The sequence below is a fragment of the Opisthocomus hoazin genome, chromosome 22, assembly GCF_030867145.1.
Source record: "Opisthocomus hoazin isolate bOpiHoa1 chromosome 22, bOpiHoa1.hap1, whole genome shotgun sequence".
Lineage (NCBI taxonomy): Eukaryota > Metazoa > Chordata > Aves > Opisthocomiformes > Opisthocomidae > Opisthocomus > Opisthocomus hoazin.
Window position 1 is genome coordinate 4,410,507 of NC_134435.1, and position 21,472 is coordinate 4,431,978.

The 21,472-nt window shown below is 40.6% G+C and overlaps 1 protein-coding gene across 1 annotated transcript in view; it reads right to left on the reverse strand.

Moving 5' to 3' along the window:
- Positions 1–21,472, reverse strand: part of TRPC7 (transient receptor potential cation channel subfamily C member 7) — an 80,414-nt gene that overhangs the window by 22,385 nt on the left and 36,557 nt on the right. The window contains exons 4-5 of the mRNA XM_075441545.1: positions 10,689–10,853; positions 4,428–4,644 (exon numbers count right to left, since the gene is read on the reverse strand). Coding sequence (XP_075297660.1) covers positions 4,428–4,644; positions 10,689–10,853 — 382 coding nt within the window. The remainder of the gene's footprint in view (positions 1–4,427; positions 4,645–10,688; positions 10,854–21,472) is intronic.

Consider the following 21,472-nt stretch of genomic DNA (forward strand, 5'->3'; position numbering starts at 1 on the left):
TGGCATGTCGATGCATTTGCTCAGCTGCTTCAGAGACTCCTGGAAGCACATGGCGTCCCAATAGGCCCAGTCGAAGGCTGGGTTATATGGAAGGAAATGAGTCAGTGTGAATCTAGCCGGAGGCTGGAGGAATGAAGCACTGCCACTGTCAGTCCTTATGCACAGGGAAGGATTTGAGAGAAAAAGGAAAGTTTAGCTATCGATATAACCTGTGGCCAAGGCAACACTAGCCTGTCACCTCCATAGCCCTGCAATTTTCAGGCAGATACTTGTATCCGTATCCTGGTATAGGTTATGCCCCATAGACATCTGTCTTGGGAGAAAGCCTAAGGTCTGCTGACTGCTGAGCAGAGCCAGAGGGAGGGCAGGAGAGGAGCCTCCCAGCTCTTCTCAAGTCCAGAGGTGCTCGGTAAAGTAAAAGCAGGAACTTTATCCCAAGCTGTCACTGATCATTATGAAGATTTAGTAATAAATAGCCTAAGGGAGAAGAGAGAAGAATTGGTTTCTCAGGAAATGTCCCAGAGCTAGGATGAAATATTTAAGGAAAATTTCTAGCCAAAAAAAAATGTATCCCAGAAGTGATAGATAGGAGACACTAGCCCTACGCATTACTTACGTGTGTTGTATAAAAGTGCTAAAGCACTTCAGGAAATATCACATGTGTGGTAACATTGCTGACCAGAGTACTTGTTCACTGACACCCAGAAATTTCTTTTCTGGTTTAAATATTAACTCTCCCATCCAAATTTGTTCCTAATCTTGGGGACTTAATATACCTAAGTTGCAGATTAATGAAATAAGGAACATCTGAAACTGAGCAGACTGACTAAAATTAGAATCACTCTGTGAAAGTATCACGCTATTGGCCTTTATTTTACATCATTCTTTTTGCCAACTGTGTGGCAATCATTTTTTATCTGTACATATGGAAAAATATCTATTCAGAACAAGTAGAAAAGTTATACTAATTATTCGGTCACTACTGCTGAGTAGTTGCGTATACATTGTGAGGGAGTAATTCAAAGCTTCTTCTTAAGTGACAATACTGAGAAGAGAAAAAACAGCTAAAATTCAGGGGATGGGACATAAGGTGGGATGTAAGAACAGAAATAAGGGAAGGCAACTAGGTAAATCAGATTATCCAGGAGGAGATTGCATTTCAACATGTGTTTCTGAAGCCCCCAACAGCTCTGGGAGAAGCCGTTTCCCTGAGTGTGATGCACAGAGAGGTGGCATATGAGCACCTTCTGCTTTCCAACTTCTGCAGGTCCCTTGTGGCTGTCCTCCACAGCAGAGATAATCAGAAATGTCACCTTGATGGTAATTTCTGGTTTCAGCAGGGGATAGTCAAGCTACAGGCACAGCCCATCTGGAAGAAAAATAGAAGTGTGCAAGAAGTGCTGTTTACCACCTGTGCACAAGAAGGAACAGTTTGTCAGATTTTTATATCCACTGGCCTGGTACATACATCATGAGCAGCTGATGTTGGAGAGCTGCCTTTGAGCCTTGCTGGATCAGCCAAAGGCTGTTGGATTAAGAGAGACAGTTGTGCTCAGCTTGCGTCTACCCAGAGCTTAACTGCTACCTCAGCTGCTTTTGCAGTGGGGATTTTGTCTTTCTAAATGAAATCTCCCTGCTTCCAGTGCACATTTTTGTCCATATTGCTCCCGAGGAAAATCCTAGCCTTCCTCATTGAAGGCAAGAGATGGGAAGACCTGGCCACAGGGGAAGAAGTAGCGAAGGCGTACAACAAGCCACAGATGCATGAGCCAAAATTGCTGTTCCCCACTTGTGAACGGGCAAGTTCTCCTTTCAAAGCATTGCAGTTCTTCTCTGCGCTGACAGGTTCATCATCTACAGCCCTTGCATGTTCGTTCATAACAAAGAGAGGTGAGACCAAAACGGTGTTCTACCACCTAAATGCTGTCTGGCTGCTCGTGGGGATGTTAAAAGTGTGGCTAATGTTACCTGGCTGATCCAACGATGGTCTTACAGCCATTTCAGACTTGCAGGCTAATGGAAAGTAAAGCCTCTGATACAGATTTTTGGAGCAGGATTAAATGCTTGCCTGGCTGAAAGTCACTGCCTCTGCTCGGTTTATTCCATTACTCACCTGCATTACAAAATGGGAGTAGGAGATGGCAATGGTATCATTTGGCGTAACTCCAGTCCAAAATCCTCTTACTGGTAGTTTTCCCTTAAAATATATACAGGTGGGTCAATTTTCATATCTCCAGCAAGAGTAATTGCAGGGAGTACTATCACAAGTTGTACTCACTCATGACCACACTATGGTATGCTAATACAGCACATTATCCTCAGATAATGATATTTTGAACATGCATCTTAATTTTATGGTTGACTGTCAGATAACTCAGAAAATTTTCTCCCCAAAAAGGAACCAGGATCAGAGATCTGTAAACTAATTTCTCAATAATGGTCTGCTATGGTTGGAATAAGTAATCTGTCATCAGCTTGCATCATTGCTGCCACTGTATGAAGGAGAAAAGAGAAGGAACAGAAACAGAAGGAAGGGATTTACAAGCTGAGAAAAAAAAATTATACTTTTTGATTACGCTATGAATTGAAATGTAGGTAGCACACCCACACTGTTGAGTCTGAAGGGAGTGACTGCAGGTGTTGTCAAGCAGGATTAAATATAGCCATGTATATTTAGTACACAAGAGTTAGACTTATTTTACTTTAGCATATACTTACTGTCTACTTATATTTGCCTCTTTCAAAAAGCATGTCTTGGCAAATTTATCTGTGGTATTTATCTGTAGCATTTACTTTTATTTAATTATATTTCTACTTACACCTACATATTTACAATATCTAGAAGATTTTTCCACCAAAAGGCTGGGCAGTCTGCCACCCTCAGTGCTTTTACAGTCCTTAAAGTTCAGGGTCACATACAGGGTTTGGCAAGTGCCCAAGCCCCCATGCCAGCTGTCTGCAGGCCACTTGTATCAAACTTGCACCTTAGTATTGCTGAAACATTATTTGAAGCTTTATGTAGGCAGACAGGTAAAATGGCCAGAGAAGACTGTCAGAGCTGATGTAGGCAGTCATTAGAAAAATCTCATTATAGTCAGAAGTCTGCACAATGAATCACATTTCTTCTCACAGAAAAGTGAAAACCTTCACTTTAAATGAAATGTTTTCTTCTTCATCTCTCAGGAACTCACCAAGCAGATAGATACCTACTGCCTATAAGAAAAGAATGCCTAGTCTAAATCTAATCATCTTGTCCAACTGCTTTAATATAATTTTAAAACTATATCTTACAGTCTTACTATATCCAGTCTGGCATCTATTCAGCATTTTCTAGCCTAATATCCTGTATGGGATTCTGATTATTATGGGAACAGGGAACTAAGAAATGGTGGCCAGGAAGTCATCAGATAGAGCAACCTTATCCTATTTTTCAGGGGGGTATAATGCCATCAGTACTTTTGGAACAGTGGAATTATTTGCTGCAAGAAAAGAATCACAATCATGGTGGTGAGTAAAAATAGATATGGAAGAGGTAGACAAAGATTCTGCAGAGTTGATAAGATCAATTTCCCAATAAATCCTTCTGAACTTGTTTAGATCAGTGGTTCAAGGTAGCTGACCTACAAGGAATAAATTGTGCCTATAGAAAAATTAATACGTCTAAATTTGCCTAAAACTCCCTGGAAATTTAACTTGTGCACATGATATACTTTTGCACTCGAAGAGTTCATCCACATGAATCCCCGTTTTATAATTGTTGGATAACTTAATTTCTTTTGAAAGATTTATGTGTGGTCCTCTTGCCGGTAACAGTTCTGTACTATGAATTTCATAAAATCCAACCCTTAATTACCTAGCAGTTTTCTCATCACTATATCTCAGAGTGCATGACAAAAAAATAAATAACAATATATCAATTTCGCAGATGAAGAAGCTGAGGTTCAGAAAATTATAATAGGAACTCATGGCAGGGTAGTAAAACAGGCTGGTGGTCAACCACGTCCCGGTGGACACATTTCTTTCTGCTCACTTTAGATAGAGCAATGTCCTACAGTGAAACTGAAGGTTCTGTGACTATATTACCTTCTTTAAGATGCAATGATTAAACCAACAGAGGCAAACAGGCAACATCTATAGCATTCACCATGGAAAGTGGAAAATGAGTAAAGTGAGAATCTGCCAAGCATCACTCAATATTTTCAAAAGCAGTGACCGAGATCAAAGTCTTCATTGATCCTGGTTTAATCAAAATACTGCCATCAGCCTCAACTTAGTCTCACGGTGGGTTTTTTTGGGTTTGGGGGCAGGTTGGGGTTTTTTTTGCTTGGTCGGGATTTTTTTTCCTTTGTCTTGTCAGTGTCTATCATGCTATTCCTAGTCGTGTTGAATTTCCCTGGAGGACTAGTAGACATTTTGGTTTTGCTTACCCAATACCCACTTCATGATCAGCAATTCTGTCCATGAGAACTGAGTTGTTTTGACTCTAAATATTTGTCTTGGATGATCCGTGATGGTCTCGTTGGGGAGATTTTTCACTCCTTCAAACCGATCTGAAGCGTTCACTACTAACAGTCCAAGGAAGATTGTGAAAGAAACTGCATGTGCCACAAACTTCATGAAAGGACTTCGGAGGGTCCGACCCAACTGCAACGAAACATACACAAGACATCAGATTGGAAGTTTATTTCCTATAAAACTTTGAACCATTTGCCCAAGGTGAGGATTCAGAAATGAATTCTAGATCATGAACTAAATAGGATTTAGATTTGTTCAGGTTGTTCTTTGTCATTGCTAGACGTTCTGCATTGCAGTTCAAATCATGTCCTTTGGATAATTTTCTATGCATGGCAATATCTTATATTGCTCCTTTATACCCACATATAATATCTAATTGTCCTGGCCATATGGTAAGTAGAAAATGAAGAGACAGGACATTCATATGAGAGACATGTTTGTGTGTATAGGTGTTATATGAATGTACTCATATGCATCAAAATAAATCCTAATGATGGGCCCACTTCTCATCCTTACATTGTTATTTATTAGAATCTTTTATTAATGATGAATTCTTGGTTCATTAACAATGAGTAGGAAATAGCCTTCTCTTTAAAGATTCCTTAGTAATGCTTTTAATACGCTTTGGTGTGATAGTCCTCTCTCATAACTACTACAAAAGCTGAAGATTCACTCCTCGGAACACACGGATTTGTTTCAAAACATTAAGCCAAGACTCAGAGCAGCAGATCTATTCACTATAGCTAATATTTATTCCATTCTTCTTGAAAAGCTTTGTTTGTCAATTGGTTTAAATAACACTCTTTTCATTTTACATTTTCTGTGATCTAAGAAAACATTACTCCAGAAACATGTCAGAGTAGCAGCATTTTGAGGACTGCAAGGCCTGTGGCATTGGACACAATAGACAGCAATGCAAGTGCCCTTTCCAAAACCCTCTCAAAGCAAAAAGGATTTATTTTACAGTATATTACTCACTGGTTAGCTTCCCTTGATTACAAGGTATCCTCAAAATTTTTGTAATATTTAGTGACTTCATCATAAAACTTCATAGGAAATATAAAAAAAAAGACTGAAAAGGGAAATTCTATGTTTTCTTACTTACTGCCAAGAACAGCTTTCTTCAAAGGAGCCCAGGTCTATGGTTATTGCAGGGCAGGAAATATTTTGAAAGAAGACTCCTTAGGTCTACCAGAAATTTAAAGGAAGCTTTATGATTCTGGTTCTTATTTATTTTTCTTCTCTGAATTTTTGAAATGTCAAATAAATCTTTTATGAAGTTGACAGAATAGTAAATCCTACTGGAAAATTTGCATGTTTGTAAATACCAGAGAGACTTTACAATAAAGAAAATGAGAAAAATCTGCTCTATCCCCTAGTCCTTATTAACTTGTTTTCTTCTTTCTCAGGTCAATAAGGATGTGTTTAAGAGGGTAGATATTGCACTGATTCAAACTGCAACTTTCCTTACTCTTGTCTGGGAATGTTGTGACAGATGTAGGAGCAAAGAAATGTGTTAAAACCCATCCCAACACTTGTGATGCTGGTTCACTCCTCTGCTGTAGACCTTGGTACAGTGTTAGTTCTCAATAGCCTTTAATGGTTGGTGTTGGGTAGATTTATGTTTTACAGCAGAATTTATATTTCCAGTACAGAGCTCATGGGGTGATGGGATATGTTTGAGCAATGTCCCATATAGAAATAATCTTAGATGTTTCCCTTATATGACCTGTTTGAGAGATCTCAAATTGCAAGAGTAAAGCAGAACAACAACTATGGACATACGGAGCCTTACCAACAAAGTTTTAAGGAAGTATATTTGCAATCTGTACTAGACTCATTTCTACCCTGAATTCACTAAAAGAGAAAAGTCACTTCCTATTGAATCATGAATTCTCTCCAGACAATTAGACATTTTCTGCTGTCTGCAGAAACTTTAGAAAAAGAGACCTGAGAGTAAAGTAGCACAGCCTTGGCTATCAGAGAAATAATCACGTGTGTTATAGAACCAAATGAATTCTGTGGGTAATTTCACTTTGTTGTCTCCTGATTTAACAAAAGTCTGCATTTAGTCAGTGTTACATGAGAATTTTATCCCCTTTATTACTGTGGAAAGCTTACAATTTTTTTCTTAAGCTGATGCTTTTCATAACTTCTCGGAAATCTGATTTTTAGCTAAAAGCTGCAGGAGGTGAAAGTGTTGACTAGAATATTCTGTAAAAAATTAATGAAGCATCAATTCCTCCAGTCAGCCTAATGCTTTATGACAATAAGATATTTTTTTCAAGCAACATGATACAGTTAAACTCAAGGTGTGTAAATACTTGGATGTATCAATTTCTCAATTAATTTTTAAAATCAAAAGATCACCTTTCATCAAACCAAGACTGCAGGAAAGCACTTGACTGTCACTGTTAAGACAGAAATGCTGACAGTGTGTGAATACAAAGGTTCATTCTTAAGAGAACAGCTCATTTCATGACTTAGTATCCTATTTGTGTTACAGGAACATAATGAAGCATACAGGCATGTCAAGAAGAAAATACATAACATGTGATAGTGAAAAATGACGAATGAGATGATGAAAGTTTCCAAATGCAAATTAATCTCAATTTCGAGAGACAGCAACAAACAAAGATTAGAAATATAATAAAGAAAACAAACCACTACTATTTTCAGTACTATGCTCATAGTAGGAGCATGAAAAACATTGTTGTAGAAATTGTGTGTACCTCAACTAGGGAGGAAAATACCCAGAGTAAAAAGGTACAGGTCTAGCTTTAAGTGGAGTGAACCGTTAAAGCTCTAGTGCTTAAATGATGCTGGCTCTGTCCCAGCAGGAGCAACAGTCAATAAGTCCCCGGTACGGCTACATGAAAGCCAGAGAACAGCCCAGGCATGGAGAGCTGTGTATAAATGACCTCTGTTAGTGTTGTAATATTTGAATGTGCACTTCAACCACCCAGAGAAGAAAGAAAATTCTTCCTGAGGTTCTGAAGACAGTCCAAACAGTCCTGCTTGCTCTTGTCATTACATTTTTGGGCAGCAGACTATGCAGTTTTTCCATTCTATCTCTTCTCTTCTCTTTTGATCACCAGCGAAACAAGTTTTGGACACCAGCATATAAAGCAACAGTTCATTTCAGAGTCATACCCTCCATGAGATGGATGAGTCAGCACAGCTGTTTCAGGATAGGGTAGGCTTACACTCCACAGGTCTTGTCAACAGTTTATGCATTCAGAGGGGAATGAATGACTGACACTAAAATCAATTTTAATAAAGACAGCTCTGTGCAATTGAATGCAAAAGAACACTTAAGAGTTCAGTTGCAAATTCCACATAATAATATTTATTAAATTTTCAAGGATGGTATTTGGTATGGTATACTCTAACCCCTCAGAGCTTTACCAAAGGAAGTTTTCTGCTAGGGAGTAAAGGCTTGGAAACTTATTCCTTGCTAAGATACATCAGTGATGGAATTATTTTGAGATATGAATTACACTATTACCCTATGTGCAATTGCAGAATTTGACCAATACATCTTAAGAATGTGACACACAGTAGTATTGACGGGGACAGCTTCTATAAGCGGTATTCCACATTACAGAGATTTCCTTCCCATTTCTCACTGTCTTAGCCCAGAAAATAGTCCCTCATTCATGCCTGGGCATCTGTGTGTCTTTTAAGTCAGGCATGAACTGATTTAAATGAAATATCTTAGCTGGTTGTTCCTATGGAAAAATTATTTCACTACCCAGTTGTGTAACATCAAGCTTGTTTCCATGAATTGAAGCCAAACAAAACACTTGTAAAATTGACCAGGACAAAACTGGGCTGCTCAGAGAATCTCATGCAAATCTTCTGTTAACATAGAATCTTAGAATACTTTGGGTTGGAAGAGACCTTACAGATCATCCAGTTCTAACCCCTCGCCATGGGCAGGGACACCTCCCACCAGACCAGATTTCTCAAAGCCCTGTCCAGCCTGGCGTTGAGCACTGCCAGGGAGGGGCATCACCATCCTTTCAGTGAATATGCTGCCAACAGAAAATTGTCTGCAATAACACTATGAGAGGATACAAGGCTCCTGCATCAACCCTCAGCCCTTGAACATAGTAATGACTATTTTGGGTGAGGTACCAATTCATGGGGGAAAAATGCCTTCATTATTCAGTTATTTCTGTCACAGACCCCAATCAAAAATCAAGACTACATTGTTCTGATCAGTGCAAAGCCATGCATTAAAATACAATTCCTGCCTGAAAGAACTTCCAATCTAACTTTATGACACAAGGTTCCGTATGGCTTTTCACAGTCTAAAGTGGAGTGAAAAGAAAGGAACTCCGAAAATGAGAATGCACAAGAAGTTTAGTGTAATGAAACCACAGTTGATGAAAAGTTAAGTCTCCCTGCCTCCATTTTGTTTTAATTTAAATACACTACCTCAAGAAATTAAAATGAAGTAACATTCTCAATCATTTATTTTTGCTGTAAAACTGATTTCTTCTGAATTTTTTCCTCATTTTTCCCCCTTAGTTTTTATGCTTTTCACTTACATTCTCCCTTTATTTCTAGTCGAATTGTTCTCCCCACCTATTGCTATATTCAAATGCAACCTCTGTAAGTCTTAGAATACACCACAAATGTTGCTGTTGGCTGGTGTGCTGACTCCCAGCACATTCAACAGAGGTGGAGGAAATTAAACAGCTTCATAAATACCCTCTAGACTGAAGTCTGATGTAACAGAATCAAAGTGGTAATTCCACACATCAGTTCCCTCTACCACCTAATCAAAACCACCCACAACACAGCCCGGCTTTCACATGCACTTCTCTGTGTGAAACTCTGGAGTCCTGTCCAGTATTCATCAAAGCTGTGGCATTTTGTGTTGATACAAGCCTTGAGAAAATGAAGTTACATTCTCAGTTATTCTCAGAGAAAGTACTTGGCAATATTTTGGAAGACACCAAGCCTTAAACATGTTTTACTAGTTCAGGTGTTCCAGAAGACAGTTTGCAAAAGGTTTGTCTGATTGCACCATCATAAATCTTTTCAAATTATAGTCTTCCCTTAATACCCATCCACGGATCTATAATTTCTGGGGCTTGACAAATTTAGAAAGGATTCCTCACTGGCTTTTCAAGGAAATGGGAGAAGATGCTTTCAAGACTGAATAAATTACCAGCGCCAGGGGTCATTTTATCAAATTTAAGCACCTCTGATAAGCCTCCTGTTGAAGACCTCTACCTTGTAATGGATGATATTTCTGGCTATTGCTGAATGCGAAATTATCTTCTTCCCCGCCACCCCTTTCTTCTGTGGCAAGAGTAGAGAAAAAGCTATTTATCACTCAGCTACACACCTATTTATCTCCACTTGCTTGAGCGGACTCTTTCAGGATGGAAACCTCGCTACAGATTTCATACCACAGGCAACTCATGCTTTTACTCAGCTAATGGTTGGCTCTGGTCCTTTGACCTCTAGGTCTCGGCAAAACTATCCTGCTCCATCTGATGCTGTGAGACATAGTACAGACGTATTTAGGTACATGGCAGTTTCCCAAGTTTCATCATCTTTTCCTTTAAAACCATAAAGATTGTATGATGAAGTCTAGTTTTTGCTGCAGCACTAAGAAGTCCCCTGGGGCCTGCCAGAGTTTCAGGCACAAGTGCCATAATAATGCTCCACTAACTAAAAATACAAGATCAGAAAGAAGAAGGAAAGGGAAGAGAGGACCCCAGATGAAGGGAGGAACCTGCAACAAAAAGTACATAAAAGGAGCGAGAGTTTAAACATCAGAGTTAGCTAAAAGGGCAGCAAAGGTCTCCTCCTTTAGTTATTTCCCATTTTCATAATTGTCCTTTCTTCACCCTCCTCCCATGTCTTTAACTCCTATCCATTTCTTGTTCCTATTGCTTTGTTGTCACCCACTGTCTCAATGTTTCCTTCCCTCACCTTTCCGCTTTTATTAGCTGTAAAGACAAACCTCAAGCCATGCCTAGTAGCTCCATTCGTGTATATCGTGTATACCACCTCACGCTTGCTCTCCTCTGGGGAAATCTTAAAGGATAGAATGTATCCCTTCCCAATGGCGTTACAGAAAAATATGTGACTTCATTCCAGGCCCTGGATAAAAATGACCATAAGAAACATGCACCTTACTGAGTTTGTACCTTGCTGCAGGGAGCAATCCAGTAGGCTATGGCAAGGAAGGGCAGGCCAATGGAGACCCCAAAGACAGCCAAGAACTTCACAGCTATAGACTGCTGCCGTAAGCCTGAGAGGTTTTCATACCACATGGTGAGCAATTGCTGCTGGCAGTTGGGGTGAGCAACAAACTGTAAAAGAAACAGAAATAGAAGTATCAATAGCATTGTCTGAAGAGGATGAGATTTCAGTGAATAACCTGGTGAACTGGCTAGTGGAACAAGTCAAGGCACGTATTCGTTGCCCAACATAGCTTCTGCTGTCACAAACAGAAAACTGCAAACCAGGTATCAAAATCCCCAGGTGCCAGCAGAACATGTTTCACTTGTGCTTCTTGTCTTCTTTGGATAAAGGTTTGGTTAGACAGCTGACCATCTAGGCCAAAACCCAACATTCATCAGTGGCCAGCACTGACAAAATGCCTCTGTGGGGTCAACATTTACATCTGAGACAGACTACATCAAGATTCAGAAAAGACACAGAGAGGCACTTTGATGTCAAGCTGGAAAAAAACTCTGATAACTTGCTAAAGACATAGGCCAGTGAAAGAATAGCTCAATACAGCACTAATATTACCTTGATCTACTCACTGCGTACGGACTCAAAGTGAACCATTCTGCACGGTTCTCCTTCTCCTGTAAACTACAAGAGGTCTGACTGGTAATTTGCTACTTTAAATGCTGTATCTCAGACTACCTTTCAAAAACAACAGCTCATTCTTTACTGATCAGACAAAAAGACAAATTTAAAAGCAGAAGGAAAAGCTGTGCTGCTCTGGTACAGAAAGTACGTGTTTTGTATCCTGCAACTGAGAATCTTCTTCAGTTTATTGTTCAGAGGAAAAGAAAAGGTGAGCAGCAGACAACTGAAAAGGGCAATTTCTTAACGGTAAAATTACAACACCACTGTACAGATCCCACAGAAGAGTTTTATAATAAAAGATTAAAACACTTTAATATTGTTCTTCAGGGTGATTGAATTTAGAATGTGACTATTTTTCATCATAAATAAAGATAATTAAAAGGCAAAGTAACTGAAAGAAAAGATGGGAAATAAATATGTTGCTAAGGTAGTTGATTGCATTAACAGAACTGAGTGTTAAATTTATGAGTTTTGTGGGTGAATAAATGTTCTTAGGAGGGAAATATAAAACATTCCACTATTTCAGGTGAGGTGAGGGGGGGATGAAGGGGGTAGAGAGGGAAAGAGAGTAGGAAAGCAGAGCAGCCAGGAGGCTTCATGGCCAGGCAGGGTGGACATGGACCACATCTGGCTGCCGCCCCATTGCTCTGCTTCAGCCCTTACAGCTGCAAACAGCTGGGTGGATTTCAGTTGCAGTCTGTAGTTTCACTGGGACTGAAAAGCGGAGGAAACCCTAACTGTGTTTTCATCTTCACTATCTACGAAAAGACGATGTAGTCGGGAATTTAACAGACCCTTTTCTAGATGTTTGCATAATAACGAAACCATTACTGTGAGTTTAAATGATCGCTTCATTGCTAGTGCAGAATGAAATACAGTTGCACAGTAATTAGTATTGCCGTGGAATAGCGCATTTCCTTCTTTGACAGTACCTTAGCAGCTATTTAAAATGTGCTTCTTCAGATGAATTAGGCTTTGGGGCCTGAATTTCTCAAAAAGAAAAAGTAGAAAATAGAACTTTACCCCTTCCATGGAATAAATCAATCAGAGTGACAAAATTTAATATGTGCTTTTAACCTCTTCTGTTGTTAGAATTTCTTCCTGGAAATATTAACATTATAATATGTTTTCTTTTAAGCTGTTTTCAAGAAGAGGATGCTTTCAAAAAAGACAATAAATAAACTGTCGGTCCTAGTCATTCTGAGCATTTGAAGTTTAAGGTTAGGTTGATGATAGCAGCATTGCAAGGAGGCATTTCCTAATGCCCAGTGTTTGTGTTTGTGCTGATGCTGCTAGGGCTTATTATCTTCCTGGCAAATGGACAGAAAGATGGAGTGGAAGGAAGCTAGACAGAGAATTGATTCCCTTCGTAAATTTTATTTTCGGATATGATGAATTCAACAGCAATTGTAGCAACTCATGGAAAGGAAAATTACACCGGTAGATGTGCAGCCTTCTGAGATGAGAGGCCAAAGCAAAAGCCAGGCTTCCTCCTGCGCTTATAATTGTTCGCTGCATTCTGAGAATTGATTCAGACAAAGAAATTCAGTTGTCCTTGCCAGTGAGACAGTCAAAGACTTTCGCTGGTTGGCATTTCAGAGAATTTATCAGACATTTTAATCTGTTCATTGTTTCACTCTGTCTGGGAACAGTTACAATGAAAATACAAATATAGAAAAGTTGTGAAGGAACTGCCATGAAACCCAGTTCATTGGAACAATTTATTTTGTGCAAGGCAATAAAGACTGGCAGCATGCCATAGAGCCTTGATGGTGTTCATCTTACTCTGATTATTACAAAAATGAGGGAAAAATAAGATCAGAATAAGAAAGATAAGAGCAGGAATGAGTTTTGATCTGTTATTTGCTTACAGCAAGCAGTACAGTTTTTCATCATGTTTGCTCCATCAGATATTAACGAAATACACAGTGACCCTTGGATAATGCCAACCCTGTCTCTGTCAAAATTTCAGAAATTGATCTTAGATCTCATCAAAGACATTACAGAGCCATTGAAGTTTCTCTCTTCTCAGGGAATGGGCACTGACACCAACTTCAAGATTACACTAATGCTTTGCTTAGTGTCATAGGCACGGAAAAGAACAGAGTTTGAGACAAAAGCTTCAAAGCAGAATGCTTTGAATGAAATGAAAAATGGTGATAAAGCATATTGAATTTCAGAGGCCTAAATGCTGCAATGCTTTTTCAAAGTTCCCATTAAATGCTATTTCCCTTTCTTCAGCACTAGAAAATGAGGCTAGGAGGCTTTTAGGGATGAACTGTGGCTGCTCCTGTGCTCTGTCCCAGAAGAAGCAAAAGGCAGAAATCATTGCAGCGAGATTGGTGTGGCCAGGGCTGCGCAGAAGGGCAAGATATTGCTGATTAAAATGGAAGCACTGGCAGTGGAGGTGATTGCATGGGTCCAGAAAGAGCCATTTAAAAGTATTAAGTACTTTATCACACGGGCAGAAGGAGTCCCTTCCAAGCTGATACAGGTAATGCATCAGGATCCGGGAGCTCAAGCAAAATGCATTCCAGCGCTTCTGCATTCAGAAACCACAGTGGGAGCTTTTCTGCTCCTATGGCCCAGGGACCCCAGTAGATGGCACTGGTTTTTTCCTTATACCATGCATAGCGCTCTGATTTAGGAAGAAAACTCCAGCCTATCAGTTACACATTTTTTTAAGCTAAAAAAAAACGCTAAAAAAAATAGAAGAAATCACTGATCAATCTGAAGAGCCTGCTCAAATAATGGAGCTGCCAAAGTGGCGTTTTTGAGAGCCACTGAAAGACACTGGAAAGTATTGACACCTCTGAAAGCCACTGTTCTGTGCTACAGGGGGATAGAAAGAGATGAATATTTGCCTAGAATACGGAAAAAATATCTCAAAGCCTACCGTGGGAATTCAAAGGGCCCAAATAAACTGTTATATACATAGAAAGAAAGAGAATGGTGTAGTGGCCGCTGTGCATACCACATTGAACAATAACTTTTCCACATTGCTATCTAATTTGATGTATGACAGCTCTTTCTCCTAGCTTATCATGTCTACGCATTGTGGGAAAGCACTTTACAGGTCTCAGGACAGAGTGAGATTTTTCTGCTCAGCATAGTTGCTCAAAAATACAGGAGTGTCACTACACAGAGAGTAAAGTACCTTTATAGCTCTATAACCGTATAGGAAGTTACTTCTGATAGAAAACACCACTGTACAGAAACTTTCATTTTTGTGTTTTCTATTATATTGGACAGAGAAAGAGTCTGTGATGAGGACCCCGGTTACTGGTGCTGTTCAGTATTAGCACTGCGGTTGCCTAAGCTGTCAGTGGTTAGGCGGGATTTAAATCCCCTATACAAAACACCCCACAGTCCCTACCTGAAGGGCATCTCTCTTATTCTGTGGCACTTAACAAATCAGCTACAGCCAGGTGAAAAAAATTGAATTCTCGAGAGTGTCAGACAATGCTCAGATATCAGAGGAAAAAAAAAAAGAAAAAAGATATCTATCTTGGGCAGAAAAATGCTATCAGCAGAAATAAGGAAATTTATGGCAAGACAGGTAAAAGGCAGAGGTCATCCTCGGATGACCAGAATTAATCATGCAGAAAAACACCAGTATTTTTTTTATTACTGAAATCATTCTAATTCCCTCATGAGTGCAGAAATCTACCATCAAGGCTCAAGAATGAACCACTCAGGCAGGATCATCTTGCTTTGTAATACACCCTATGCTAAATAGCCAGGGGCGATTTGCTCATCAGTGAACCAGTGAACACACTTTAAACACCTGCAGGTCAGAACCAACAACGCAAACTTGTGACTTTGACTTTCCTGTTTTCACAGAGAATCTCCTGTCGTGTCCTTTCCAGCTCGTCCCTTTGCTGTAAGCCTTGTAACAAATGCTGGCAAACCTCAGCAAACAAAAACTGCAATTCAGATGAGCAGCGGTGTGTTTAATCAGCGAGTAGAGCCAGAAAAGGAGCTGCATAAATAGATTTTCAGGAGAACATTGGTAATGTTAAAAGACACTGGCAGGGGCAAGGAAGAGCCATTTTTCTTCCCATCGTGTAGCTGCATTTATGCCCTTTGAACAACCTTTCTGGGTTCGTTATTAAGCATTTGTCTTTTGATGTAGCTGATCGCTTCTGCAAGCCTACATTGATTAGCACATTTCAAGCTGCCGCACCTGCTCACAGGAACCCGTGGTTGGGCACGTAGTGCTTCCAATGCCGGAGATCCCAGCAAAAAAGCTAAAACGGTTTTGATGACTCAAAGGAGTCAGTCGTCACCCTGTGACTGAATTACAAGGGAAAATGAGGGGTGCATCAAGTGTGCCCTGATTGCCAAAAAGGCCAATGGTCTCCTGGGGTGCATTCAGAGGAGTGTGGCCAGCAGCGGGAGGGAGGTTCTCCTCCCCCTCTGCTCTGCCATAGTGAGGCCCCATCTGGAGTACTCTGTCCAGTTCTGGGCTCCTCAGTTCAAGGAAGATGAGGATCTGCTGGAGAGAGTCCAGTGGAGGGCTATGGGGATGGTGAGGGGATTGGAGCATCTCTCCTACGAGGAAAGGCTGAGGGAGCTGGGCTTGTTTAGCCCGGAGAAGAGAAGGCTGAGAGGGGACCTTAGAAATGCTTATAAATACCTCAAGGGTGGGTGTTAGGAGGATGGGGCCAGACTCTTTTCAGCGGTGCCCAGCGACAGGACAAGGGGCAATGGGCACAAACTGAAGCAGAGGAAGTTCCAGCTGAACATGAGGAAGAACTTCTTCCCTCTGAGGATGATGGAGCACTGGCCCAGGCTGCCTAGGGAGGTTGTGGAGTCTCCTTCTCTGGAGATAATCAAGACCCACCCGGACAACATCTTGTGCAGCCTGCTGTAGGTGACCCTGCTTTGGAAGGGGGTTGGACTGGGTGACCCACAGAGGGCCCTTCCAACCCCTACCATTCTGTTATTCTGTGACTCTGTGAATTGTACGTGTGGCTCGCAGCGAGCCACACAGAGAAAAATCCATGTGGGATCTGAACCCCACACACTGTGTGCTCTGAAAAGGTGAAAGTACATAAGTATTCCTAAGACGACTACATGACACACCTCCCAGACAAACACAGCCCGAGCTGAGCTCTCTGGGCTGGTGTTTCCAGCAGGACCAACGCCAGCCCCAGTCTGGAGGGTGAGTTGCCATTTGCTCAGCAGAAGTTCTGTGCTTGAGCAAAACCAGAGGCAGGGAGAGCTGGAGAGCTGGGCTTGCCCCTCTCCACTTCTGTGTAGGCAATGTCGCATTTCTCCCACTGAAACCCTCATCAAAGGCTATATGAAATCATTCATTTTCAGAGGGTTGCTGAAGATGCTTTGGGAGTAACAGTAAACATTGCCAGAGATGGAAGCAACTCAGCAAAAAGCAGAAGCAGGATGTTACTGCTACTCCCCGAAGGGTAAAAACTGTACTGCCATTTCACCAAAGACGGTCAGAGGAATTAATGGGTAAACTCATGCCCACATGCACACAACAGAAGAAAGAGGCAATGAAAATATTAAAAAATATAATTACTTTGCTTTTAAACCACTTTTCATTTTTGAAGATTCCTTTGATATTTTAAGCATTTTTAAGTCTCAAAGCCTAAACAAAGATTCTGGTTTTATACTGAAGAAAACAATTTGCTCAAAGTGAAACATACTTTCTTTGAAAAAAAAAAACCAAAAAAACTACATCAAAACCCTGAAAAAATTGAAGAATGTGTCAGAACAGTTTTTTGATCTGGTAAAAGACCCACCTACTTGCAGAGTCATTTCACTCAAAGCAGAGCAGGAGACACAGAGCTCGTTGGAAATTACTGAAGCTTGCTAGGAAATACACAGTACAGGAAAAAGCCAATATATGCATACGCCTTGTCTTCTCTTCACCTTGTACTCTGTTCTGTGAGCCCCCAAGTGAACAAAGGGCCCTTTTTTTGAAAAAACTGCTCTGAGACACCTTAAGAGACGCAGGTGGGATATACTACATTTATTTCATGATACGGAGTGCAGAAAAAAATCAGCCTTAAGCAAGTTCTAGTGCTATTAAACTATGACAAATGAGGCTGTCAGAAGGTAAATACGGTGGGAACTTGGCTCGTTGTTCACTATTATGCTTGATAAGAGGTGCAAGTAAAACTGTAGAAAGTTTAAGAATGAAATAGAAAACTACTTCCCTATTATTTATGAAACAAAAATAAGAAGTCAAGTTACAATCCAAGTACCCATGCTGTAAGACTGTGACCTTTTCACAAAAGAGACCTGCTCTAATTATAGCTAAATTCTATCCATGGCCACAGGCCCAGTTTTTAAAACACTTTGCACCAGAGTAAAGGAGAGTAAATCCGCGGGTCCAAATTCCTTCATCCAGAAGAAAAGAATTTCATGGACCCTTGTTCAACTTGGATGAAAGAAAATTCCACTGATCAAGACACGTTTCAGTGGAGTCTGACTATAGCATAAAAATAAATACTGCATGAGAAAAGGTCCTCTGAGATACTGCAGTTGCTGCAGGCACGCACAGAGAACATGAAGAAAGGAAACGTCCCTGTCCTGAGGATTTCTGCAGATTTCCCTCTGTCCCTGGGGTTCATTTGACTGCCTAATGGCATCACACACATATTCATGAGGTTCTTGCTCATCCTGTAGATGATCCTTGTGACAGTCCTGGAGAATATTCAGACCTGATATCTGGAGTCTAACATCAGCGTTTATAAACCTGGTAGCAAAGGGAAAAGGTTTGTATTTGTAGGCAGAGCCCAAAACAGCTGGATTAGCAGGACAAAATAAAAACAAATAATGCAACCTCCATCTCTGAGCTAATTTTAAGGAATGAAGCTAGAAGGATTTGTTATAGTTTTAGTAATAAATCACATCTTTGTAAAACCTTTGACACGCACCTTTCTCAACCTAAAAATCTTTCTCATTAGAGCCACTTTGCAGTAGGGAAATGCTTGCCTCAAATCCTGAGATACCCACTTATTCCCCAGTTTTATGGAAATCCAATATCTGGATCCACTTGCTGGTTGACCTGAGTTATCTAATCCATAATTCTGATTTTGAACTCTTGAAATCTTAGCATAACTACAGTTTACAACCACATATCTTTCCTGTGACTCAGTCTGCTCTATAAAAGCCAGCGTGTTGTTTGGGATAGTTCTTCTGCTCTCTGCTAAATCAGTGAGTACATTAACAGGATCAGGAGCTCACTTTGCAGAGGTGACAAGAAGGCAGATCCAAGGCAGAACCAGAACCAAATGAAGGTCATCCCAGCATCCCAATGCTTACATAATTGCCCCACATCACCCATGCGCTGCAGATCTGTAAAGGAGACATAGTGGTCCCTGTAGCATGAGCAGTGTGGGTGGAAACAGGATTTGACCAGGCACCAGAATGGTGAACAGGCACAAAATCAAACCCAATAAAAACAAATTAGTCTAATAAACCCCCAAAATAATAGGCTAAATAAAACTGCCAGGACCATTTCAAATGCAATTCACCTGTTGACAGAAATGCTCGCCAGTGCTGAGTGAAAACACAAAATTAATAATCCTCTTAGGAGTGGAGGGAATGGAGGGGGATTTTGTTGTTGTTCTGTTACATTTTCAATGTATTTCTGATATATTTGAGGTCTATAACTAGAAAACATAGAGTTTATGCAAATTCTTTAATTGGTTCAGTTTAAACCTTGTTCTACCTAAAGTTTCTTTATAATTTCACTTCCCTGAGGCAAGGATAAAGGCTTTTTTTTTGTGCTAAGCGTTCTTCTATAGGGCACTGAATGATTGGCTCGTGAGCAAACTTCAGTTTCATATTCTAGTGGGCTGCATGTATTCTGAAGAGATAGTTGCTAAAGTCTAGTTTCTCCCCTTTCTAGATGTCTGAATAAATCTTATCACTGAATTATTTATGTGAAAACAAGTAAATTAATTGGAAGTCCCAGCCTGTAACATCCAGGGTTTTCATATCTACAGTATCAAAGCCACTTGTAAATCCTTATTATTTAATTATTCATCTAAAAACATGCCACAATAAAAAGCTACCAAATGACAAGCTCCCTTTGGTATCTATAAAAAACCAAACACAGTGGGCACAGAAGGAGAAATTTAAAATTCTAGAGCCTCTTCCACCCTTGGGAGAGTCAGTAAACTACTTTTGCTCGGCTACGTGGTGAGGAAAGGCTGGGCTGGTACTCAAACTCAGATGCATCCAATTTAGATGTCTTCACTACCAGCAGAGCTAGTGGAGAGAAATGCTCACTCATAGGGTGAGAATCCTCTCACCACGAGGTACAGAGATCCAAAACCATACTCAAACATAGACCTCTACAGAAAGGAAAGCTGCACACGGGGTCAGTACCCATGCACACACCCAGATGTGAACAGCACTTAGGAAAAATCAATCAGTAGCTTAAAATACCAAATCTTACTATGTTTTTGAGGGGTGGTACTTATCCCCATCTGACTTTCCATTCAAAATGCACATTAGCAGGTCTACTGTCCCTGGGGAGATAGATGTAGATAAAATTGGGAGCAACTAAGGTCAGCAAGTCATATTAATTGCTCTTTTCTAAGAGAATTTTATTATTAATAAAGGTAATTTTAAGTCCTTTTATCTGTGACGGGCATCCATGCAATGGGTTACATGTGTTTCCATGCCCTCTTGTCAATGTCTTGATGGACATCTAAGACCCTACGGCACTTTGCAAATGAAAATAGTGAAGTCTGCATATTACATTAAATTGGCAATATTGCAAGCACCACTTAGGATGGAGAACTGATTCATTCAAGCCTTGAGATGATGGGTATATGGGCAGGAAATAACCAAAATGAGATTCAACTTGGAAAATAAAAGAAATTCAAACATCTGGGCAAAAGGAAATCATCAGAACCACAGATTTTAGTGGGAGGAAGGAACCTTGCTAATGAAATGCTCAGAGACATAGAAAGACTTTCTGTGAAGAAGGCAAGTAACTCCTTCCCTTTCCAATCTCTGACAAAATGTCTGTAATATGCAATTAAAAATGTAAAAAGAAAAATTACATGGATATGTTGAAGAGTCCAGAATGACCACAGTGTTTCTACTGTTCACATAGAAATTAAATTACATTTGTACAGTATCAACTGTTTCTCAAGTGATGGAGACAAAACAGACTTGTCTTCCTACCACCACAGCCCAAGCCATCAACAACTCCACAAGACCTTAGTTAAATATTCCTGAAGCTAAACAGTGGGAAAAAAAAATGACCACGGATTATAGAAATGAAATCAAAAAGCCAGATTCCTGAAAGCCTTTCTTCTTGAGGAGTTCTGCTCCTTGAGGCTTTTCATTTAGATGGTAAAACATAGCTCTGTCCTGCTTCAAGCCATATCTATGCCTGTTACAGCCATTGGGGTACAGAAAGATCAATGTTCATCCCATGAGAATTTCCTAAACTTCATTTTGTTCCAAAGAAGGACATACAGACATGACAGAGATTTTCTGTGACCTCCACAGGTCTGAAAGCTGTGCAGCTGAACCATTTCATATGGGTTACCAAAATGTGGCTTTCCTTTTCTGTTCAGGCCAATGTGCAGGCTGGGTGGGTGGCGGTGGGCGGTGTTCCCCGGTGTGCCCTCTCCGCCTTTCCCCTGCAGCAGTCCCACCCCAGGTCATGGCATCGCAGGGATTTGCAGGATAGCTGCAAACTGAAAGCACAGAGCTGGCAGAGCCATAGCTACCCACCACGGCATGTGGCACAGATCCACTCCTTGCTCACCAAATGGAGAGTTTCAGAGCTTCTTGTCATCCCTGGCCTTCTCCTTGCCCTCTGTTCTCCAATGTATTTTCTTGTGCTTCACTTGCAAATGCCAGGCTTTTCCAGTTCAGATTCCTAAGGCTGTGCTAGCTGAGCTCTGCCCCAGCCTGTGTTCAGGGCAGTATTTCTTATTGCCCGTTTCGAGGGGCAGACCTGTCTCCTCAGCAGGAGCACGGCTGATTCTTTTGCCCATTCAGGGACTAACCCTTCTCTAGCTCCCATGCGGGGTGGAAATGCTGCAGCTGGAGCCCCATTCAATGGTGAGAAGCACCTGGAAGGCATTTGGTGCACAAGATGTTGTGC